The sequence below is a fragment of the Pezoporus wallicus genome, unplaced genomic scaffold (genome assembly GCF_028554395.1).
Source record: "Pezoporus wallicus isolate ANWC-B61680 ecotype Strahan unplaced genomic scaffold, APGP_CSIRO_Pwel_v1 contig_13641, whole genome shotgun sequence".
NCBI classification, from domain to species: domain Eukaryota; kingdom Metazoa; phylum Chordata; class Aves; order Psittaciformes; family Psittacidae; genus Pezoporus; species Pezoporus wallicus.
The window spans coordinates 32,711-55,311 of NW_026641736.1; the positions used below are offsets into that span (position 1 = coordinate 32,711).

A 22,601-nucleotide genomic window follows, 5' to 3' on the forward strand; every position below is an offset into this window, starting at 1 on the left:
GGGTCTTGTCTAAGGTTAAATAATTATTTAAGAATACAACCAAGACATCTTCCCTGAGCCTGGACAGTCATGAGTGGCAGGGTGTGTAGGATCGTAGGGGAAAGCATGTAAGCCAGTTGGCCCCTCCAGTGCTTTGGAATTTCACTCCTGAACAAATGCAGAATATGGAAAAATTCGCAGAACACTTAGATGAGGCATGCTGTTGTCCTGGCAATACCAGAGAGGGACAACGTGCTGCAATGTGCTGGGGCTTGGTCAACAACTATAGGGACCTGCTCTGTAAGGAGCAGGAAAAAGATGTCCCTGGATCTGATGGCAAAGCAAAAGTCAACACAGATACTCAAAACCCAAGCATAGCAGCTATACCAACCCCAGTGACAAGCACAGCAGCTACTGAAATGCCGACAGCAACAGACAACGCAGCTATTCAACCTCCAAGCATAGCAGCTACACCAACCCTGACAGCAGACACTGCAGCCACTCCATCCTCGACAACAGACACTGCAGCCACTCCAACCCCAGTGACAGACAATGCAGCCACTTCAAACTCGGTGACAGAAAGTTCAGGTAAACCAAAGGACCAATCTGTGCCAATATCAGTTGCACCTGTAAGCAAGGTGAAAAGCAAAAGTGAGGCACAAAGACCAAAGCATGCAGTGAAGAAAGACAAAGACCCCATGTGTGTACTAGAGGGGATGGCAACTGAACAACAGTTATTATTACAGGAATTGGAGGAAGAGAATGGATGGTGACATGGACAGTGGGATTGAGTGTGCCCTCAGCACGTTTGCCGATGACATCAAGCTGTGTGGTTCGGTTGATACACTGGAGGGAAGGAATGACATCCAGAGGGACCTTGACATGCTTGTGAGGTGGGCTGATGCCAACCTTATGAAGCTTAACCATGCCAAATGCAAGGTCCTACAACTGGGTCGGAGTAATCCCAAGCACAGCTACAGGTTGGGCAGAGAAGAGATCCAGAGCAGCCCTGTGGAGAAGGACTTGGGGGTGTTGGTTGATGAGAAAATGAACATGAGCTGGCAGTGAGTGGTCGCAGCCCAGAAAGCCAACCGTATCCTGGGCTGCATCAAAAGGAGCATAACAAACAGGTTGAAGGAGGTGATCTTGCCCCTCTACTCTGCTCTCATGAGACCTCACTGGAGTATTGTGTGCAGTTCTGGTGTCCTCAACATAAAAAGGACATGGAACTGTTGGAACAAGTCCAGAGGAAGGCCACGAGAATGATCAGGGGACTGGAGCACCTCCCATATGAAGACAGACTGAGAAAGTTGGGGCTGTTCAGCCTGGAGAAGAGAAGGCTGCGTGGAGACCTTCCAGTATCTGAAGGGGGCCTATAGGGATGCTGGTGATGGACTATTCATTAGGGACTGTAGTGATAGGACAAGGGGTAACGGGTTAAATCTTAAACAGGGGAAGTTTAGACTGGATATAAGGAAGAAGTTCTTTACTGTTAGGGCGGTGAGGCACTGGAATGGGCTCTCCAGGGAAGTTGTGAATGCTCCATCCGTGGCAGTGTTCAAGGCCAGGTTGGACAGAGCCTTGGGTGGCATGGTTTAGTGTGAGGTATCCCTGCCCATGGCAGGGGGGTTGGAACTAGATGATCTTAAGGTCCTTTCCAACCTTAACTATACTATGATTCTATGATTCTAAGAGGAAACTTCTAGATCCTGAACCTTGACTGAGCTGCGGATTATGCGAAAAGATTTCACCCATCTTCCAGGTGAGCACATTGTCACCTGGTTGCTCCAAAGCTGGGACAGTGGGGCTGATGGTCACCAACCAGAAGGTAGGGAAGCCAAGCAGCTGGGATCACTTGCTAGGGAAGGGGGAATTGACAAATCAATTGCAAAAGAGAAACAAGCCCTCCGCCTTTGGAGGTGGCTCTTGGCAGCTGTGAAGGAAAGGTTTCCCTACAAGGATGATGTTATGAGTCGCTCAGCCAAATGGACAATGATAGAGAGAGGCATCCAGTCCCAGAGGGAATCAGCGATTCTAGAGATGATCTACTGTAGGCCAGATACTGGGAATGCATCTGTAGATACATATGAAGTTGAATGTACATGACCCATGTGGCGGAAACTTACACGGAGTGCACAGTCATTATATGCCCACTCACTGGCATAATGACCTAGAGTGAGGCAGCATCACCAACAGTGGATGAATTGACTCATCAACTCTGAGAGTTTGAAGACAATCTCACCCCTTTCATCATTTCAGCTGTGGAAAAACTGTCCCAGGAGTTGAAACTATTGAGAGACGATCTATCCAATATATCCAGCTCCTCACATATACCAACCTCCATCTCAGCTATTAACAGAAGGCGTCCTGTTACCCAAGAGAGAAGGTATAGGAGATACATGCCATGGGCCACCCTATGGTTTTACCTACGGGATCACAGAGTAGACATGAGAAAGTGGGATGGAAAACCTATCTCAGTTCTGGAGGAACAGGTGCATGAATTGAAGAGGAAAACAACGAACGGTCAATGATGATCTTCTCAAGAAAGTTCCTGCTCCAGTCACTGGTGAGCAGCTTCCCAGATAGAGCAGAAGAGCTGATTTTACTCTAACTCCTGTGATAAGGAATACTAAACCCTTTATACAGGACTTAAATGGAGAGTCTAATGATCACTATTAGTGGGGCCCTGCCTCCAGCCTGCTGGAGGAGAGGGACAATTGTGTATATTGGACTGTGTGGATCAGATGGCCTGGCACATCAGTCCCACAGGCTCTAGTAGATACCGATACACAGTATACCCTGATGCCATCAAGCTACCAAGGGGTGGAACCCATTTATATTTCTGGAGTTACAGGAGGATCCCAAGAGTTGACTGTACTGGAGGCTGAAATCAGCCTAACTGGGGAGGAGTGGCAAAAGTACCCTACTGTGACTGGTCCAGATGCTTGATGAATCCTTGGCATAAACTATCTCAGGAGAGGGTACTTCAAACACCCAAAAGGGTACCTGTGTGCTTTTGGTATAGATGCCTTGATGGTGGAAGAAATGAAGCAACTGTCCACATTGCCTGGTCTCTCAGGGGATCCTTCTGTTGTGGGTTGCTGGAGGTCGAAGAACAACAAGTGCCAATCACGACCACAACAGTGCACCGGCAGCAATATTGGACCAAAAGAGACTTCCTGATTCCCATCCATAATCTGATCTGTAGTCTGGAGAGCCAAGGAGTGATCGGCAGGACCCACTCACCCTTTAGTAGCCCATATGGCCAGTGCAAAAGTCTAATGGAGAGTGGAGACAAACGATAGACTATCGTGGCCTAAATGAAGTCACACCACCATTGAGTGCTACTGCACCAGACATGCTAGAACTTCAATATGAACTGGAGTCAAAGGCAGCCAAGTGGTATGCAACATTTGATATTGCCAGTGCATTTTTCTCAGTTCCTTTGGCAGCAGAGTGAAGGCCACATTTCCCTTTTACTAGGAGAAGTGTCCAGTAACCTTGGAATGGACAGCCCCAGGGATGGAAACACAGCCCTACCATCTGCCATGGACTGATCCAGACTGCACCAGAACAGGGTCAAGCTCCAAAACACCTGCAGCACATTGATGACATTATCATGTGGGGTGATACAGCGGAAGAAGTCTTTGAGAAAGGGAGGAAAATTATACAAATCCTTCTGGAAGCCAGTTGTCCTGGGTTCAGCAGTAGCAGTCATGTTTTTTCCTTTGTGTTAACTGGTGCAGTGCTGTGTTTTGACTTCTAGTTTTGAGAACAGCGTTGGTGAAGCCGATGTTGTCGGTTGTTGCTAAGTGATGTTTACCCTGACCAAGGACTCTGTGAGGCTCATGCTCTGCCAGGGAAGAGGGGAAGCTGTGAGGAAGCAGAGACGGGGCGCCTGACCCGGGCTAGCCGGGGAGGTATTCCATACCACAGCACGTCATGCCCGGGGTGGGGGGTAACTGGGAGTTACCCGGAAGGACAGGAGCTTCCGGGTGGAACTCGTTTTCTTGGCCGGTGGTATCGTATTCTCTTCCCTTGTTATTTTCCCTTATCATTGTTTTAGCTGATAGTAGCGGTGGTGATTTGTTGCTGGACTGTTCTTGTCTCAACCCGTAGGAGTTGCACTCTCTCGATCCTCCTCCCCGTTCCTCCGGGAGCGGGGAAGGGGAGAGCCCCGGTGCAGGGAGGGGGGGGAGACGAACACGGACCTTGATTGTTGTCAGCTCGGCACCACTCACTGGGAGTGAGTGAACAAGTTACCTGACTGGGTTTAAACCACGACACCAGTTTTGCCATAAAACGGAGTAAGGTCAAGGGACCTGCACAGGAGATTGAGTTTTTGGGATTAAAATGGCAAGATGGTTATAGCCAGATCCCCACAGATGTGATCAACAAGATAACAGAAATGTCTCCACTAACTAATAAGAAAGAAACACAAGCTTTCTTAGGTGTTATGGGGTTCTGGAGAATGCACACCCCAAATTACAGTCTGAATGTAAGCCCTCTCAATCACGTGACCCAGAAGAAGAATGATTTCAAACGGGACCCTGAGCAACAACAAGCCTTTGAGCAAATTAAATGAGAGATAGTTCATGCAGTAGCACTTGGACCAGTCCAGATGTAAAAAATGTACTCTACACTGCAGCTGGGGAGAATGGTCCTACCGGGAGCCTCTGACAGAAAGCTCCAGGGGAGGTGTGAGGTAGAACCCTCGCCTTTTGAAGTCGGGGACACAAAGGATCCGAGGCCAGCAATACTCCCACTGAAAAAGAGATACTGGCAGTCTATGAAGAGGTTCAAGCTGCGTCAGAACTGACTGGCACTGAAGCACAGCTCCTCCTGGCACCTCGGTTGCCCATGCTGAGCTGGATGCTCAAAGGCAGGGTCTCCTCTACGCATCATGCAACCGATGCTACATAGAGTAGGGGGTCTGCACTAATTACGCAACGAGCTCTAATAGGAAATCCCAGTTGTCCAGGAATTCTAGAAGTTATCATGGACTGGCCAGAGGGCAAAGATTTTGGAATGTCACCAGAGGAGGAGGTGATGCGTGCTGAAGAGGCCCCACCATATAATAAATTGTCAGAAAGTGAAAAGCAATTTTGCCTTGTTTACTGATGGGTTGTGCTGTATTGTGGGAAAGCATCAGAGATGGAAGGCAGCTGTATGGAGTCCCCCATGACAAGATGCAGAAACTGCTGAAGGAGAGGATGAGGCAGTTTGCCGAGGTGAAAGCCATCCAGCTGGCCCTGGACATTGTTGAACAAGAAAAATGGCCACTACTTTATCTCTATACTGACTAATGGATGGTGGCAAATCCCCTGTGGTGGTGGTTGGAGCAACGGAAGCAGAGCAACTGGCAACCCATCTGGGTTGCTGCACTGTGGAAAGATATCGTTGCCTGGGTGCAGAATCTGGTGGCGAAGGTACGCCATATAGATGCTCATGTACCCAAGAGTCGGGCCACTGAGGAACACCAGAATAACCAACAAGAGGATAAAGCTCCTAAGATTGAAGGGGCTCAGAGGGATTCAATTGGCAACATAAGGGTGAATTATTTTTGGCCCAGTGGACCCATGACAGCTCAGACCATCAAGGCAGAGATGCAACATATAGATGGGCTCGTGATCGAGGGATGGACTTAACAGTGGACGCTATTGCCCATGTTACTCACGAATGTGAAACATGTGCTGCAATTAAGCAAGCCAAACGGTTAAAGCCTCTCTGGTACGGAGAACAGCGGCTGAAGTACAAATATGGGGAGGCGTGGCAGATTGACTACAACACACTCCCACCAACCTGCCAAGACAAACACCATGCGCTTACCATGGTGGAAACACTGACCAGATGGCTGGAAACATATGCTGTGCCTCACACCACTGCCCCAAACGCTGTTCTGGGCCTTGAGAAAGAGATTTTGTGGTGACACGGCACCCCAGAGAGAACTGAGTCAGACAATGGGACTCATTTCCAGAACAGCCTTTTAGACATTTGGGCCAAAGAGCATGGCATCAAGTGGGTATATCACATCCCCTACCATGCACCAGCATCTGGGAAAATCGAACGGTACAATGGGCTGTTAAAAACTACACTGAGAGCAATGGGTGGTGGGGCTTTCTTTCAAACATTAGGATACACATTTACCAAAAGCCACCTGGCTGGTCAACACTAGAGGGTCTGCCAACAGAGCTGGCCCAGCCTAATCAGAACTTTTCCATACTGTAGAGGGGGATAAAGTTACTGTGGTACAAATAAAGAATTGTTGGGGAAGACAGTCTGGATTATTCCTACTTCAGGTAAAGACAAACCCACTCATGGGACTGCTTTTGCTCAGGGACCAGCATATACTTGGTGGGTAATTCAGGAAAATGGGGAAGTCCAGTGTGTACCTCAAGGGGATTTAATTTTGAGGGAAAACAACCAATGAACTCAGTTATATGCTGTTGCCCATCTCCACCACTCTGGGCTTTGAAAAGAAGATATGTGCTGACATGACCATCAGCAGAGAATAAAGTTATGGGAAAAGCCGGCAGCATCAGCAGATGTGTCATCAGGTCACCATCGACTGACCCTGACTTCCTTCCGTTCATCAACCCAGGAAAGACTGAACTTCAACAAAACCAGAGAAGCTCAACAGTGATCAGGCAAGATTGGTGGTGTCATAAGCAGGCAACAATCCAACACTACACACCATCTCTCCTGCCCTGAAAGACTTTTACAAGAGATGGAGCCTGACATCATGGACTGGATGAATTCAGCAACTTTATAGGGATTTGACCCTGGACTAAGGAATTATATCCTTAGCCAGGTGAGAAGAAGCCACTGGTGCAGAAGCCAATCCAGAAGGAAGGAGGAGAGAAGAAGATGGTTAAGAAGCATCAAGCCAGCCGGAACCCTGTCTTGGCCTGGGGCATCAGGAGGTATTCCCGGTCAGCCACGTATGCAAGAAAAGCACTGTACAAGCGCAAGTGAGCCAGCAGTGTGCGCTTGCAGCCCAGAAAGCCAACTGTATCCTGGGCTGCTTCAAAAGGAGCATGACCAGCAGGTTGAAGGAGTTGATCCTGCCCCTCTACTCTGCTCTTGTGATACCTCACCTGGAATAATGTGTGCAGTTCTGGTGTCCTCAACATAAAAAGGACATGGAACTGTTGGAACAAGTCCAGAGAAGGGCCACGAGGATGATCAGGGGACTGGAGCACCTCCCATATGAAGACAGGCTGAGAAAGTTAGGGTTGCTCAGCATGGAGAAGGCTGCATGGGGACCTCATAGCAGCCTTCCAGTATCTGAAGGGGGCCTATAGGGATGCTGGGGATGGACTATTCATTAGGGACTGTAGTGACGGGACAAGGGGTAATGGGTTCAAACTTAAACAGGGGAAGTTTAGATTGGATATAAGGAGGAAATTCCTTCCTGTTAGGGTGGTGAGGCACTGGAATGGATTGCCCAGGGAGGTTGTGAATGCACCATCCCTGGCAGTGTTCAAGACCAGGTTGGACAGAGCCTTGAGTGACATGGTTTAGTGTGAGGTGTCCCTGCCCATGGCAGGGGGGTTGGAACTAGATGATCTTAAGGTTCTTTCCAACCCTAACTATTCTATGATTCCAAGTACACCACTCCAGTAACAAGGATAGAAAAGAAAACAAGAGAAGCCCTGCACAACCAAACCGGTGGATGGGTACAAGAATGGAGGCAGCTGCGTGGTGAAAATGTGCAAAATACCCAGGTACTTTCCCACTGAGGATGTTCCACGCAAGCTTTTGAATCATGGCAAGAAGCCCTTCAGCCAGCACAAGAGACGACTGAGGGCCTCCATCACTCCAGGGACTGTTCTGATCCTGCTGACTGGTTGTCACAGAGGCAAGCATGTCATCTTCTTGAAGCAGTTCGATACTGGCCTTTTGCTTGTTACAGGACCCTTGGTTGTCAATTGTGTCCATCTGCGTAGGGCCCATCAGAAATTTGTTATTGCTACATCTACAAAGGTAGGTATCTCTGGAGTAAAAATTCCCAAGCATCTCACTGATGCCTACTTTAAGAAGAGGCTGCAGAAGCCCAAGCACCAGGAAGGCGAGATCTTTGACACGGAGAAAGAAAAATATGAGATAACGGAGCAGCGCAAGTCAGACCAGAAGGTGGTGGATTCACAGATCCTGGCGCGAATCAAGAAGGTGCCTCAGCTCTGCAGATACCTACCTTCTATGTTCTATGTCTCAAATGGAGTCTACCCTCACAAAATTGTGTTCTAACGGCCCAGAAAGCACCACATTAAATTTGAAGGAAAAAACAGATTTTTTTTTTTTTTTTGAGAAACTGAACATGAGCCGGCAACCAAGAAATCCAACCGTACCTGGGGCTGCATCAAAAGGAGCATGACCAGCAGGTCAAAGGAGGTGATCCTGCCCCTCTACTCTACTCTCATGAGACCTCACTTGGAGTACTGTGTACAGTTCTGGTGTCCTCAACATAAAAAGGACATGGAACTGTTGGAACAAGCCCAGAGGAGGGCTACAAGGATGATCAGGGGACTGGAGCACCTCCTGTATGAAGACAGGCTAAGAAAGTTTGGGCTGTTCAGCCTGGAGAAGGCTCAGTTGCTGAGATGAGTAGATCAAGAGAGGATGCCTTCAACACCTGAGCGGGGGGAAGCTCAGTGTCCAGGAGCCTCAATCCAGAACGGCAAGATGCACCAAAGGAACCTCAAGTCCTCGACAGGACTTATCCAGGAGACAGCAGCTCAGCTGATGCAAGCAGCTGACTCACAGGAGGCAGCACCAGGAGAGATGGCACCAGCCCTGACTGGTTGAAAAACTGCCCCAGGGAGCACAAGCAACCAGGGCACGGTGTGGCAGTTTTCACGGGGACAGTGCGCGGGATGGCGCACACATGCCTCATGACCAGGGCCCAGTCTGGGAGCTCTGCTCTGGCTGCCCCAGTGGTGGCCAGGGTAGGAACCCAGCCAGAACCTATGAGAGAGGAGGCTGCAGTGCAGAGCTCGGACTGTAGAGTGCCTGCACTCGTCTCTTGAGGAGAGTGCACAATGGACAGGGCTGTATTCAGTGTGCCTTAGTGGTGGTCCTCCTGCAGCGGGTGGCTGGGCTGTGGGACACTGTCAATAGGCTAAAAGATGTTAGGAAAGCTGAGAGGAAGCTGGACCACTTGCCCCAGGCCCAAACTGTGCAGGGGTCTCAAGCATCCATCGTAGCTCATGGAGGAACCAAGGAGGTTGTTAACTCAGGAAGCTGAGAACTAGTAACAACAATGAAAAAAAGAAAATAAAACAGAAAAAACAAACAACAAAAAAAGGGGGAAGAGGACAATTAAAACCAAGGGGCTTCCTCCTAAATCTTATGTAACCACCCAGAACCGCTTTGCAGTTCTGCAGGGGGCTAACAAGGAAACCACACACACACCTCACCAAATGAACAACAGGCTGATGCACCGGTGAAGAAGATCACTACTGGTGCTGCCCGGAAAAAGTGGCAGGTCATAGTAGTAGGGGAATCTACGTTGAAAGTCATCCATCTGTTGGCCTGACCCACTCTCAAGGGAGGTATGTTGCCTACCGGGGCTTGGATCAGGGATGTTGCAGAGAGGCTGCCTGGTCCAGTAAGTCCCACGGACTATTACCCACTTCTAGTGATCCATGTGGGTGCTAGCGATATAGATATCAGTAACCTGGAGAATGTTAAGAAGGACTGTAGGACAGTCCTCTGTAGAGCTCTGGGAGAGGTGGTTAGGGGCTCTAGAGCTCAGACAGTTTTTTCATCAATTCTCCAGGATAAAGGACAGGACCTTAAAAAGGCTAGGCATATTTGGCAGGTTAATGGACAGTTAGAACAGTGGTGCCATAGTCAGTGGTTTGGATATTTAGAACATGGGACTTGGTTTGGGAGGCAAGGTCTACTGGAGGCTGGTGGAGCTGGTCTGACAACAAAGGGGAAGAGCTTCTGTGGTAGGAGGCGTGCCAGGCTGGTCAAGAAAGTTTTAATCTAGATGTGTTGAGGGAGGGGAGCATCATTCCATCCCACCACATCCAGTCAGTTGCCAGCACCTGTAATAAATGCTTGGAGCAATGTAGAGAGATGAAGCACTCTATAGACAGATAGGAACAGCCCCACGCTCTCATGCCCTTATCCTCATTGGGGACTTCAACCACCCTGATATCTGTTGGAGGGACTGTATGGCCCCACCCAAGCAATCCAGGAGGTTCCTCATTTGTGTAGAGGACAACCTCCTTCTGCCAGTAATAGAGGAGCTGACAAGGAGAAGTGCCATGCTTGACCTCATACTCACCAACAGGGAAGGGCTGGTTGGAAACGTGATGCTCCAGGGCAGCCTTCCAACCCTAACTATTCTAAGAGTCTACAAATAGTTCAAACCAAGTGTAAACTACTGAAAAAATAACAAACCCACCTACACTTACTATCTCTCCAGGTCAACAAAGTGGTTTTGTCAACTACAACACTAATCTCCATCTCTTCATGAACTTCATTACTGCAACCACAAGTTCTCAAATGTAACATTCCTTTTTGCAAATGATTTGTTTAAGATGAGAAACATCCCACTAGGAAGAGAGTCTCAGTCAGGCTTTGAATGGGATGCAAAACCTAAGATAAAGTCACCATTATGTTGGGATTTAATAATCCTCATTTACAAGAGGATTGATTACAAGATTTTGTTATCTTCTGATTGAATTAAGATATCCTTGTGTTTTCTTTGTAAAAAAAGACATGGCTGCAGCCTCCCCCTGCCAGTTTAGTCATATCTCATTTCAACTTTAACATATGGCACACTGTTGTTATCTAACTGCAACATCATTTTATAGCAGTTTCAACATCTTGGTTTCCAAGATGTGTACAAAAAGACTGTGTAGATGGTAGACAAGACAGTTATAGCCACTGGAAAAGAAAGAGCTACAAGGCAAAAGAAATATACTATACATCAACTGCTTTAATTTCAGAAGCCCTTCACAAGGTGGTAGAAAAAAAAAAAACCAACAAAAACAAACCACCAAAACCAACCAACCAAAAACAAAAAAACAAAGAAAAAACCACCACAACAAAACCTGAAACCAAACAACTTGCAATCACTTCTAATTTACTCTTCCATCGTTCCCAGTCAGCTCTAAACCCATTATGTGCAAAGCCCATTTACCATGCATCTAAGATACAGGCTATGAAAATTCTTTATTCTACTTGCAGCAGCTTATGCAGGTGCAGCCAAATACCAAGCCTCAGGACAAATTGTACACAAACTTTACAATGTAGAGCTTGAATTTAAAAATGAAACTTAATCTACACAAAACTGGTAAAAATCAAGCACTGATACAAGGGCAAACTTAAAACCCATGTGAAAAGGAGTCCCGTCTTCAAGTGCTTTATTCTGTTACACAGTCAAAATGAAGATGTAAGCTTGTGGTTATAGTTTAAGTTACACTCTGTAGATACTATAAACCAATTCAAAAAGTTACACATACAGCAATAGATGTCCACTGGTTCATCTGGATTACTTATACAATCCAGCTGGATTGCTGAAAACAAGTCAGGCAAAATTTGAAAGACAAATCCTTGTGCAACTTTTTTAGACAAACATTTACTGATGGGCACACTGCACCCCAGGTCCATGATGGCTGCTTTCTTCATCAGAACTATCATTATAAGCTTCACGTCTCTGGCCACCACCTGAACCTCGAGTAGTATCAAATTCCTGAAGATCTACCTCTTCTGCATCACCAATTACATTGGGAAATTCTGGTCTAGCTGGCAGAAGATCTTCAAGTTCCTGCCCCAAAAGAATAAGTATATTCAGTACTGCATTTACAACTGCTAAAATAAAGCGACCAGTTTCCCACAACTTCAAGACCTCCCCCTCAGAGCAGGTTCAGTTTAGAAGTCTAATAAGCTGATACAAAACCTGAAGGTGTATACTTATTTAAAAGTATCCAAAGTATTTGTATCAACTGGAAGACACCACTTAGGGAAAACCCACAGCTCCACATATCAGCCGGAGGTGCAATCAGTGAATACAGTTGCATTGTGAAAACTTATCACACAACAGCAGGAAGATTGTTCCTCCGGCCCTCATCTGCCTAACACTTGCACAGCTTTTAAACACAGGTTCCATAAATCAGCATTCAAATGGGTATTTTCAAGTTGCATGTTGCCTATAAACGATGGTAAAAGAACAACTATACTTGCATCTAAATTTAAGCACTGAAAGCAAGCATACCCCACACATACTTTGCACACACTGTCAAATAAGACCACTGTATCTGTGTCTGAAAATCTACTTACCGTAAGCCTTTCTGGGCTAATCCAGTTATTTTCGGGAAACTGAACATCAAATTTAATGTAAAGATCGCCCTTCTCAAAAGGATTACGATACTGTGGCATTCCTTCACCTCTGACTACACGAATACAACCTGCAAGTCAAAGAAAAGTAAACTGGAGAGTGCTCTTCAGAACAATTCTCTCTATACGATTCTCTTAATTTCTCTAGCCTAGATTCAGTTAGCAGGACAAAAAGAATGGGATTAAGTTTTAAAGAATCACAAAAGCATAGTCAAAGTAGTCCTTATCAGGTCAAGCTTACCTGGTTCAATTACTTTTCCAGGAGGATATTTAACCACAATTTGACGTCCATCAAGGTGCTTAAACGTGAACTGAAATCCACACAGTGCTTCAACGAGTCCAATCTTGTGCGTCATATGCAAGTCATTCCCATCCCGCTGGAACACCTAAACCACAAAAATCAGGGGATGCGTTTTCTAGTACCATAATCATATCTGAGACTCATTATTTAGAATTATTTATTCTTAAAACTCAGCGCCAGAGCAGCCTCCTTTGTACAAAGTTAACTTGATTCTGTTAATTCAAATAGCGTAGCATACTTGGAAAGTTTGTGCTTGATCAAAGTGTCATCCAAGATAAGGCAAGCCACACTACATCATGTGAGGCTTGCCTTATCAAATTAAACAAGGAGGTCAGTACAGCAGCAGTACTCTCTCAACCCCAAGATCTTCCATACAAGCAATCTATAAACAAAACTTAAAAGTTTGACACCACTTGCTCTGCACTGGAGTACAAACCCCACATCTTTGTTTCTCAACATTTAACTCGTTATCATGCTGATCTGCTTCAGCTAACTTCATCTACAGCAAGGCTTTGATCAATTAGTACACATCTGTCATAAGTGGTCTTTAAGCCACTCAGAGTAAATCTGGCAGAACCATGACTCCTACCTCGAGAGAAATTAAGAACACTGAAAGCTTTGCTAAAAGTCAGTCTAGCTTTACTCACTAGGACAAGGTATGGTATTTTTCAGAACTCTTAATATTGTAAAACTAGATGTAGCGTATTAGAAGACTAAAACAGAAGTGGCATCCGCTATCTGGAATTTGATGCCATCATTCACCTCTGACTGTTCTGTATGCTTACAGGTGGTTTCTCCCTCATAGTCAAAAATCAACTGCAATGCCATATTTCAACCCATATCACAGAAAAGAGGAGAAGAATGTTTAAAGAGCTATATAAAATTGATAAATTATCAGTCCTTGACACTGCTTTGAAAAGCTTACAAAGTACTTAATTTTCAGATAACCAACATTATATCCTTATACATGACTGGAATTTAAATTTGTACCCAATGCTATTCTTTATCATAACAGAATTTCCTAACACCGCCATTCTAGTCAACATTTTTCCAGAGTATAATACAAAAAACAAACACCCCCTCCCCCCCCCCAAAAAAAAAACAAAACAAACACCCATAACAAAAGCAAACAAAAAAAACCCAGTCACCTCAACTCTACCCTATGGGAGTCTTAACACAGGAAAAGGCAATTTGCAATACTTAATTCAAAAGTGCTGTGTATATACTCCAAAATATGTTAAGGCTTATGCTTACTAAACTAGTACAAAATAATCAAGTTTCTTTGTTCAGTTAAGCAAATCAGTAACATCACTATTCCGTGATATATTTCCAGAATCACAGTAGCAGAGACAGAAAGCACCATCTGGGGATTTTAAAAGGAGTTTCCTGCCATGTCACAAGACATTGAAAAGAAAGCAACACTTATCATTTTGTTAGTGTCACAAGCAAAGCACATTGAAGTTAACAACCTGAATGGCTCTCTTCACAGCGTCCACTGTATCAGAGTCAGCCTGAGCTGATCAGAGAAAGCTACCTTTTATTAGCATGAGGAAGCACCAGAATCTGCATGTCCTCTGGCTACAGACTTGCAAAGTTTCTGGCTCACCATGAAAGCCCTGTTACTTGCCATAAATCTATTAAAAGCTATACACCATCTCTCCCAGAGTTTCAACTATATCAATTACTTTAAAGGAACATCTATCTACATTGAGGACTAGGATAAAAGGCTTTTAAAATATAAACTCAAAAGCATTACCTCATTCTCCTTTTCCTGGAGTAAGAGGACAATATCACCTGGTTCCACACCTGGAGCCTGATCTGCTTCTCCACTGAATGTAATTCTTTGCCCATGCTTCATGCCTTTGTCTACATGGACTTCAAGTATTTTTACCTCTTTGACCACCTTCTTCCCTTCACATTTTTTACAGCGGTCTTTTTCATTAATTACTTCACCTAAAGACAGACAAATGTTGAGTTTGGAGATTTCCACGTAACTGCATCTGATTCTGAAGAGAGTAGGCTGAGGAATTCATGCAACACAACTAGTGATTCAGATGTTGTTTTACAAATTCCTCACAAGAGGAAAGCTAAGCTCAATTTACCCTGGCTGGGAGAGGGGGAAGGGGGGGGAAGGGGGTGAAAGAGAAGCCATACAAAGATACACCAAGTTTGAAAAGTGAGAGTACTTTAGAGAAAGGCAAAACAAGACTGTCTACAACTTCTAGTATTCCTTAAATCTTAATTTGACTCCAGTATCCTCACCACTCAACTTACTGCTCTTAAAAAACAAACACCTACTTTTCCATTCATTGTTATGCTAGAGGATGACATCTATAGAAGAAAGGATGAAGCCAAAACCAAACTGAAACACCTCCCCTCCCTTAAGTCACAACAAATTCCAAACTCTTTCAATGAATTTAGGAAACTTAGTTCCACTTCTGTTAACAACAGTCAAAAAAGGATTACCAGGGTCTGTTCACTGACAGCCCCATTTTCCAGGATACCACCACCATATACTATGGAGATGCAGTCAATAGAACTAGCGAGTCTTGCATACAAAACGGGGGCAAGATACGTGGTCAAATGACAGTTTCATGCAAAAGCAACATATAAAAGTTTTCCCACTGAAGGGATCTAACATTTTCTGACATATTATGAAGTTGACTTTCATACTCTTAAAACAGAATAGGCTTTCACACCATTTGTTACCTCTAGTAAGACAATTACTTTTTCCGAACTGAAAAATGACTACCAAAAATGACTTAAATTCTCTGTTCTATCTCATCTTTATTTTTCAAGTAAGCTATTGGCTTTGTACAGAGTAACCAAAATACTAGGCCACACGCACCATACATTTTCAGTACTTAGCCAACACTGCTTTAAGTGCCACAAGCAGATGCACTTGGCTTAAAACATTAAACCTGCCAGCTTAAACCACCTTTCTGTGAAACAAAGCAATACATTATGATACAGTTGAAACTACTAAATATGTAAGTTAAGTATGTAAACTGAAAACAGGACAGCCAGAGACAACATCATTTATGAAATGTTTTGACTAGTCACAAACCAACTCTAACTTCCAAGTATTGTTAAGAGAAAAATCACCCACAAGGTGACATTACTACTCTGCAAACTGCAGAAGATCTAAAAAGGAATTACAGAGTGCAGATCATGTGCTGAACTGGTTCCCTCAAACACAACCAATTTCGGAAAAGGTATCTTCATAATTTGAAGAAGTTAAAATCCAACTTTAAGTTTCCATTTTAAAGCTTAAATCTGTCCTTGGATGTTAGGAGACTGCAAAAAGATAAAAAGCTAAAACAAAACCTTGGGTTTTACTGTAACAGTAATAGCAACAAGTAATATTCACATCTAAGTGTTTTTAACCCTTACTATTCAAGCTTCCAGGATGCTTTTCAGTATGTAAATTACTGTATTTTTTACAGTATTTTACTGTATTTTATTACAGTAAATTACTGTAAATTTACATACTGCTTTTCAGTATGTTAATTTACTGTAAATTTACATACTGCTTTTCAGTACATTAATTTACAGTAAGAACTGTAAATTTTGCTGCTGTTCAAAGTAAAATGATTTCTCTATGTTGACATCAGACTGAGACCCAACTGATTAGATAGGAGCAACGTGGTCCTAGATATATTCCTCCCGAGATTTAACCAGGAGGTTGAATCCAAGTGAACGTATTTAGTAACATAGAATAGCTTGGCCTACCTTCTCCATTGCAGTCAGAGCATACAGACTGCATCTGCTGAACCATTCCAGGAGCAAGCTGCCTGATCATGATACGTACACCTCTACCCCGGCAAGCATTACATTTCTGAACAGCTCCAGCCTTCCCTCCCTGCCTAGAATAGAAAGCACCAGTTGCATGAAAAGTAACTTCTTTTTTCCTTCCAGAAACAAAGGACCAAAACCTCTCTAAATCAGTAGGTTAACATACCTAATAGCACTGCCAATTATAATTGGGTTCTTTCCTCCCCACTTCCCCCCAGAAAAAGTCCTTGAATAGTTCCAGCTCCATCAACAGTATCATTCAAGCTCAACAGTTTTCTGGTTTGAGAGCAGGCTCCAGCAAGTCAAATACCAATACAGATCTGACATAGCAGATGCTTCATTCCACTATATGACAAAACAATCAGAGAACTCAAAAATGTAAGCAAACTTACCCATTACATGCACTACAAAGGACATTCTTGCTAAGTTGTAGTTTAGTTGTCTTGCCATTATACAGATCTTCTAAAGAGACTCTACAAAATAAAGCATTTCTCCTAGGTTATCATTTAACAACTTGCTTTCCCCATGTAATGAGAATAGTTGCCTAGGACAAATTTAAAGAAAAATAGAGATTCATAGAAAGACTATATCTGCTATTAAAATAAAATATTTTAAAGCACCATTTTAGCTTTCACAAGGAGCCATTAAAAACCTATTCTATACATGTGAATATACATGTGCAATCCTGAACATAGTTTCAGAAGAAACCAGACAGGATTGCTTGTGCTTCTCAATAGAATGCCAGCTGATCTAGCATTTTTGGGTTTATTAGTCATAGTCAATTTTTGTTTGTTTATTCTACCAGGCAGGTGAGAAAACCACCCCTCTAAGACAGTCCTGACAATACATAAGAATGCATTCAGAAGACTTACTACTGTATCAGGCTTTTCACATGAGACAGTTTAGTGGGGAGGGCTTAGCATGTCCCCAGGGCCATTCAATTCTTTAGATCTGTTCATGTTTTAATTTTTTTTTTTACGAGCTCTTGAATACACTATCAAACTCCAATAATATTCATATATTGACAGAAGTTTATGAGTTTATGAACACATTTAGTTTTTCTCCTAAAAGGGTTTGTTAGTGGATAGAAATTTCAACTCCATGTATTGAGAAAAGGTTGCCTGGCATCAGTGTTTACAAACAACAACAAAACCAAAGCTAATTAATAATAGAGCATGCAGTACTAGCTACTAAGCTAAGCAAGCATGTAAACGTTAACAGACTTTACCAAGCATGGCTTGCCAACCACAGGAAAGATAAAGCTTAATTCAGAAAGAACTTAGAAAGGACCAGATCAGTAGGCAAAAAAAGCCAACCATGACTGTAAGCAGAGAGCTACAAAACCCAATTAGATGCGATATTCAAGCATAGCATTAAAAAAGAATACACACCCCCCCCCCCCCCCCCAAAACCACCAAATAAAACCACCAAATACCCCAAAACCCAAAAAAACTAACAACAAAACACCCAAACCAAACCCACCACACATGCTTTTCCAGCTGGTATTATGCTATAAATGCAAGTCTTTCCAGAGCCTTAGTACCTCTGCTTTCTTAAGAATCCAGCTCATGAGTAATACTTGATTGATGAATACTTTTTCAGATTAGGGTTTCTGAACATAATTAAGGAGCAAAACCAAGAAAATAATGCTAATAAAGTATATACAGACTAATAACCAGGCAGAGTATTTGGTGTTCTGTAAGGGTAAGTAACTTAAGTTACGCAGGATGACTGCCTTCTGGGCTATGCACAACATGCAGGTCTGAAAAGTAGGTGTAGACCACAGAATATCTGAACTGAGAACCATTTAAGGAATATAACTAGCAGAGTCAAGTACTGATCAGGAAAGGCTGAAATTACAAATTCAAGTATCAAGATACTCACTTGAGTGGATGCATCATATCTTCTCCTCTTCTTCTACCATTATGACTTCGACTCTGACCACCCATGAAATTGAACAATCCACCACCAAAGATATGGGAGAAAATATCATCCATTCCACTGCTTCCACCACTACCTTCTCGAAGGCCCTGTTCTCCATATCTATCATATAACTCACGTTTCTCTGGATTTGACAATACTTCATAGGCAAAGCTTATTTCTTTGAACTAGAAGAGGAACAGAATCAAAACAGTGCATGATAATTTAGAACTTCAAGGGAGCATTTTACTACTTGTTCGTGCCCAGCACAAACGCTCAATTAAGAAGGTAGACAACAGAACAGTTTCCTACCTTAATTCTAATGTGTGAGACTTAAAAGTCAGACTTGGGCTTATTGTGTTACCTCTTATAAAATAAGACATTTTATGGCAAAATTTCATTGAGTTTGCTTCTTTACTGCAGACAGCACAAGATGATTTTCTTACAAAGAACAAAAAGAAAATCCAACCAAAGAAGAGCCCCAATTACACAACACTGCAGCAGCCAACAGGGAAGGAAAACCTAGTTACACACTAATGGCAAAGACTTCAAAATATGTTAGGCAGTTAAAATATACTAACAGTTATGCAGCCTACTAAAATGCATATATTCATGTTTGTCCTCAAACCAAATGAGTACCTTTTCATAGTCACCTCAGCTTACCTCTAAGCAACCATTAAACATCAGTTCTGTTAGAGATTCAGCTAAGTCAACTTAATTGATATTTTTTAATTGCTATTAGCATAACAAATCTAATTTAACCTCCCCACATATCTGTTCTATGCTGCAGCAGTTTCAAGAACCTCAGCACGTCCACTCTTCCATGTTGGAAAATTGACTATCTTTTCCAAATACCTATTTAGATGCCAATGCCAGTTGGCATCTTCTCAGCAGATGAAGATGGGCACCTTTCCCTCAGCAACCAATTTGACTCAGCCAACTGCTGCATTTTTTTCACAGGGTATGCTGGTAGATTTTGAGGTTGGGAAGAAGTAGACAAGACCGGGGTCCCTCTCACAGTTATTTTTTAACAACTTGTAACACCATCTGTATTTGAATCCTTAGATGCTACTTGTAATAGCAAATGTAAAAAAAGTCTTACTTTGTCTCCTGCATTTGGATTCTTATCAGGGTGGTATTCCTTGGCCAGCTTTCTATACGCCTAGTTGAAAGAGTTATGAAATTAGTTTAAATATTGATTAATCAGTACTTTTCTGAGAAAGTCAAGTGGCATCTTCAGGAAGAAAGAAAATACTAATAGAGCAAAGTGAGAAAATTAGTATTTTGAAATCATTCATACAGTGAAATGCTAACATACATAAAAAAATTCCAACATCGATAAAAACTAACTGCACTTGCATTTAAACACAACTATAGCACAATAGCTAGTAGTTTTCCTGCTTATCTTCATTAACTTACAGGAAGAATCACATTGGACTTTCATGAAAATGACTTACTATACAGAAGCTACTCAAAATCTACAAAGTCTCAACTCATTTGTCTTTCACCTCAATCATACCAACACATTAATAACAAAATGGCTGCCTCAGCTCCTCATTCAACTCTATCAGTCAATCCTCACAACACACATTTTATTCTTCCTTACATATCAATAATGGCAGATTTATTCTCACTCTGAACTAAGTATATGAGTTACATGTGCAGAAGTGTACAGATCATTGCTTTTATTTAACTTCATTGTTGTAAAGCAGCAGGAGGAATTACAGCCCAGTCTCCAGAATAGATTTTTCAGAAAGCTTTTTTTTGACCAGTACTTTGACTCTCAGGACCATCACTTTCTCCACAGCAGTACTTCATCCATTTTGCTTATACTTAAAAGGATCAAAGCAAGTAACAGGACATGCAGAGGCTTTTCCTACACTTTCAGTTTATGACAGTAAAGACCTCAGCTCTCCCCCCCCACTCCACCTCAACACTCCCAGTAACAATCTGGGGACAGATATCAATAAATTACATGGTATACAGTCTGGTTTTTAAATTATACATACAAAAAAAGCTACATTGATGAAACTGCAAACAACTGAAACACTGGTTCTTAGAGTGGATTTTTCAAAAGCTCTATTTCTGTAGAACTGAGCATCAAACCAACTCTTTAGAACTACAACACTAAGAGAGCTTTAGACGCAAAGCTTTACAGAGATCATAACTTTCCACTCTGTACTGGAACAAGATTCCTTTTTTTGTATTTGCAGTTACTTCTCTTTATTAATCAACTTGAAATACTCTGTACTTCTGCATGCAATCAAGAAATAACATTTGATAAGGAACTAATAAAAACCCCAGAGAATTACTAATACAAGTCAAGTATTCTAAAGCATGGTAAGTGGAAAAAACAAAAATCACAGGTCTTATTAGGACAAATTACCTGTCAGTAACAAAGCATAGTCTTCCACAAATGTACATATTCTGTAATAAAAAGGTATTTTCCCCACACACTTTAGGGAGTCTGTGTAAAAACACAAACAGAAAACCTCCACCAAACCCTGAAAATTAAAGTGAAAACCTACACAACGTTATCAGTTAAATAGGAGCTCGCATGCTAATTTTTAAAGAGGAAGCACTCAAGTCTTTGCTGATAACAGCATTCCCGTTCAGGGAAATTTTTAAGACTACCCATGGGCCAAAAGGAAGCTACCACTATTTATTTAATCAGAAACAGATCCAGAATCAAGGTCTACACTGGCACAATATTACAACTTCAATAAAAATTAAAAATCACTAATTTGTCTCAGCCCCTTTTGACTAAACCATTAGTTGTTTTCACTTTTCTATACTATTATATAGATTAAAATATCAGATTAATTAAGCATCCATGTGACCTTCCAGTGACAATAAGATATATATGAACTTTTTGCTGTTGGAAACTTTACATTCCCTGGTACATCTAATTTATAGCAAATTAATATTGAGCAGCAGAGGTTATCCAAGCAGAAAACTGCTGTAAGTGTAAGTTTTTGATTCTTAGAGTACACGGATACCTTTAAGAGAATTCAGTAAGGAAAGAAAAAAAAAAAAAAGTTCTACTTGATTGGATTTGTTTTACAGCACCACCCTCTCACCACATGCCTTCCACCTCTAACACTATTTCAACACTGCCATTGCCTGTGCGAATTAGGTTGCCATATGCATGACAGGTAACACAGTTAATACCAGCACCACCCATCAGCAGAAGCAGGTCACTGCTAGTAAACTGCCTAGTTAATTCTCCTCCTTAACGTGTAAATGGCCAACAAGTCCTTCCAGAAAAAAAGTGGTTTCTACACTACAGAATGGAATAGACGCATTGAATTATAATTCTAATAACGCAGCTCCAAGTTTTCACCTCGCGGAAGGGACGTGGCTCTGCGAGGACGAAGCGAGCGGCGCCCGAAACCAAGCGGCCGCCAGGGACACGGGCAGCACGACCAGGCCCCGCTGCACCCTCCTCCCGTCGATAACCTCTCCTCTGGGCGCTAACCACAACCTACCCCGCTACGCCGGCGCTTCCCACCCGCCAAGTCCCCGCGGCCCCACAGCGTGGCCTATCTCGGTAGAATGCGGAGGCCCCGGGGGCTTTCCCCTAGCGGCGCATGCCTACAGGCCTCAGACGCCTTCAGACTACACTCCCCGGGCCGGCCTCACTCCGCGCGACAACCGCTGGACAGCTCAACTCAGCCGCCCCGCGGGCCCCTGCCCGGCGACAAGCCCATCCTCCCCACAGCGCTACCACTCACTCTGCCTGGGCGCCGACACCCACGACCCCCACCCACCTTCTTGAGCTCGTTGTCGGAGGCCATGGGTAGCACCCCCAGAATGTCGTAAAGCTTCGTGTCAGCCACTTTCGCCATAGCGGCAACAGGCAACAAACAAACACGAGTCAGGAAACGACGAGGTCGAGACCAAGAACAGAACGAAAGCCGCTACAACGTCACACGCAAGCGCCTCACGTCACCACACCGCGATACAAGAGGAACCCGCCCACCCTCGCCATCCTTCGGCGGGGCGGCACCACATCCTGGGCTCGCTTTGAGCACCTGACCTAGTTCCGGCATGGCGTGGTAGGGGATGTTCAGGGGATACGGAAGTTTATGTTGTGATTCAGAGAAAACTCCAGGAACAAACTCGCTAACAAAGTTTTCAAACTGACAAGCAGGTATTCTTTATTGCGGCGCCGAGAGATAGCTCCTCCTAACGTGTGTCCCTGTATTGCTACACAAGGCATCCTTATATAGTCCCTGGGCATACATACATA

At 43.5% G+C, this 22,601-nt stretch overlaps 2 protein-coding genes across 2 annotated transcripts; one reads left to right on the forward strand and one right to left on the reverse strand.

Moving 5' to 3' along the window:
• The first annotated feature begins 398 nt into the window (after positions 1-398).
• On the forward strand, positions 399-8,229 carry LOC130607703 (60S ribosomal protein L6-like). The gene is made up of 3 exons (XM_057425044.1): positions 399-608; positions 1,742-1,807; positions 7,615-8,229. The coding sequence occupies exons 1-3, from the start codon at positions 399-401 to the stop codon at positions 8,227-8,229; spliced, it is 891 nt and encodes a 296-aa protein (XP_057281027.1).
• A 2,921-nt stretch (positions 8,230-11,150) lies between these two features.
• LOC130607702 (dnaJ homolog subfamily A member 2-like) lies at positions 11,151-22,235 on the reverse strand. The gene is made up of 9 exons (XM_057425042.1): positions 22,120-22,235; positions 19,452-19,511; positions 18,314-18,537; positions 16,822-16,902; positions 16,367-16,500; positions 14,391-14,587; positions 12,575-12,719; positions 12,277-12,404; positions 11,151-11,764 (listed from the first exon to the last, which is right to left on the reverse strand). The coding sequence occupies exons 1-9, from the start codon at positions 22,195-22,197 to the stop codon at positions 11,576-11,578; spliced, it is 1,236 nt and encodes a 411-aa protein (XP_057281025.1). The 5' UTR covers positions 22,198-22,235; the 3' UTR covers positions 11,151-11,575.
• Positions 22,236-22,601: the final 366 nt, after the last annotated feature.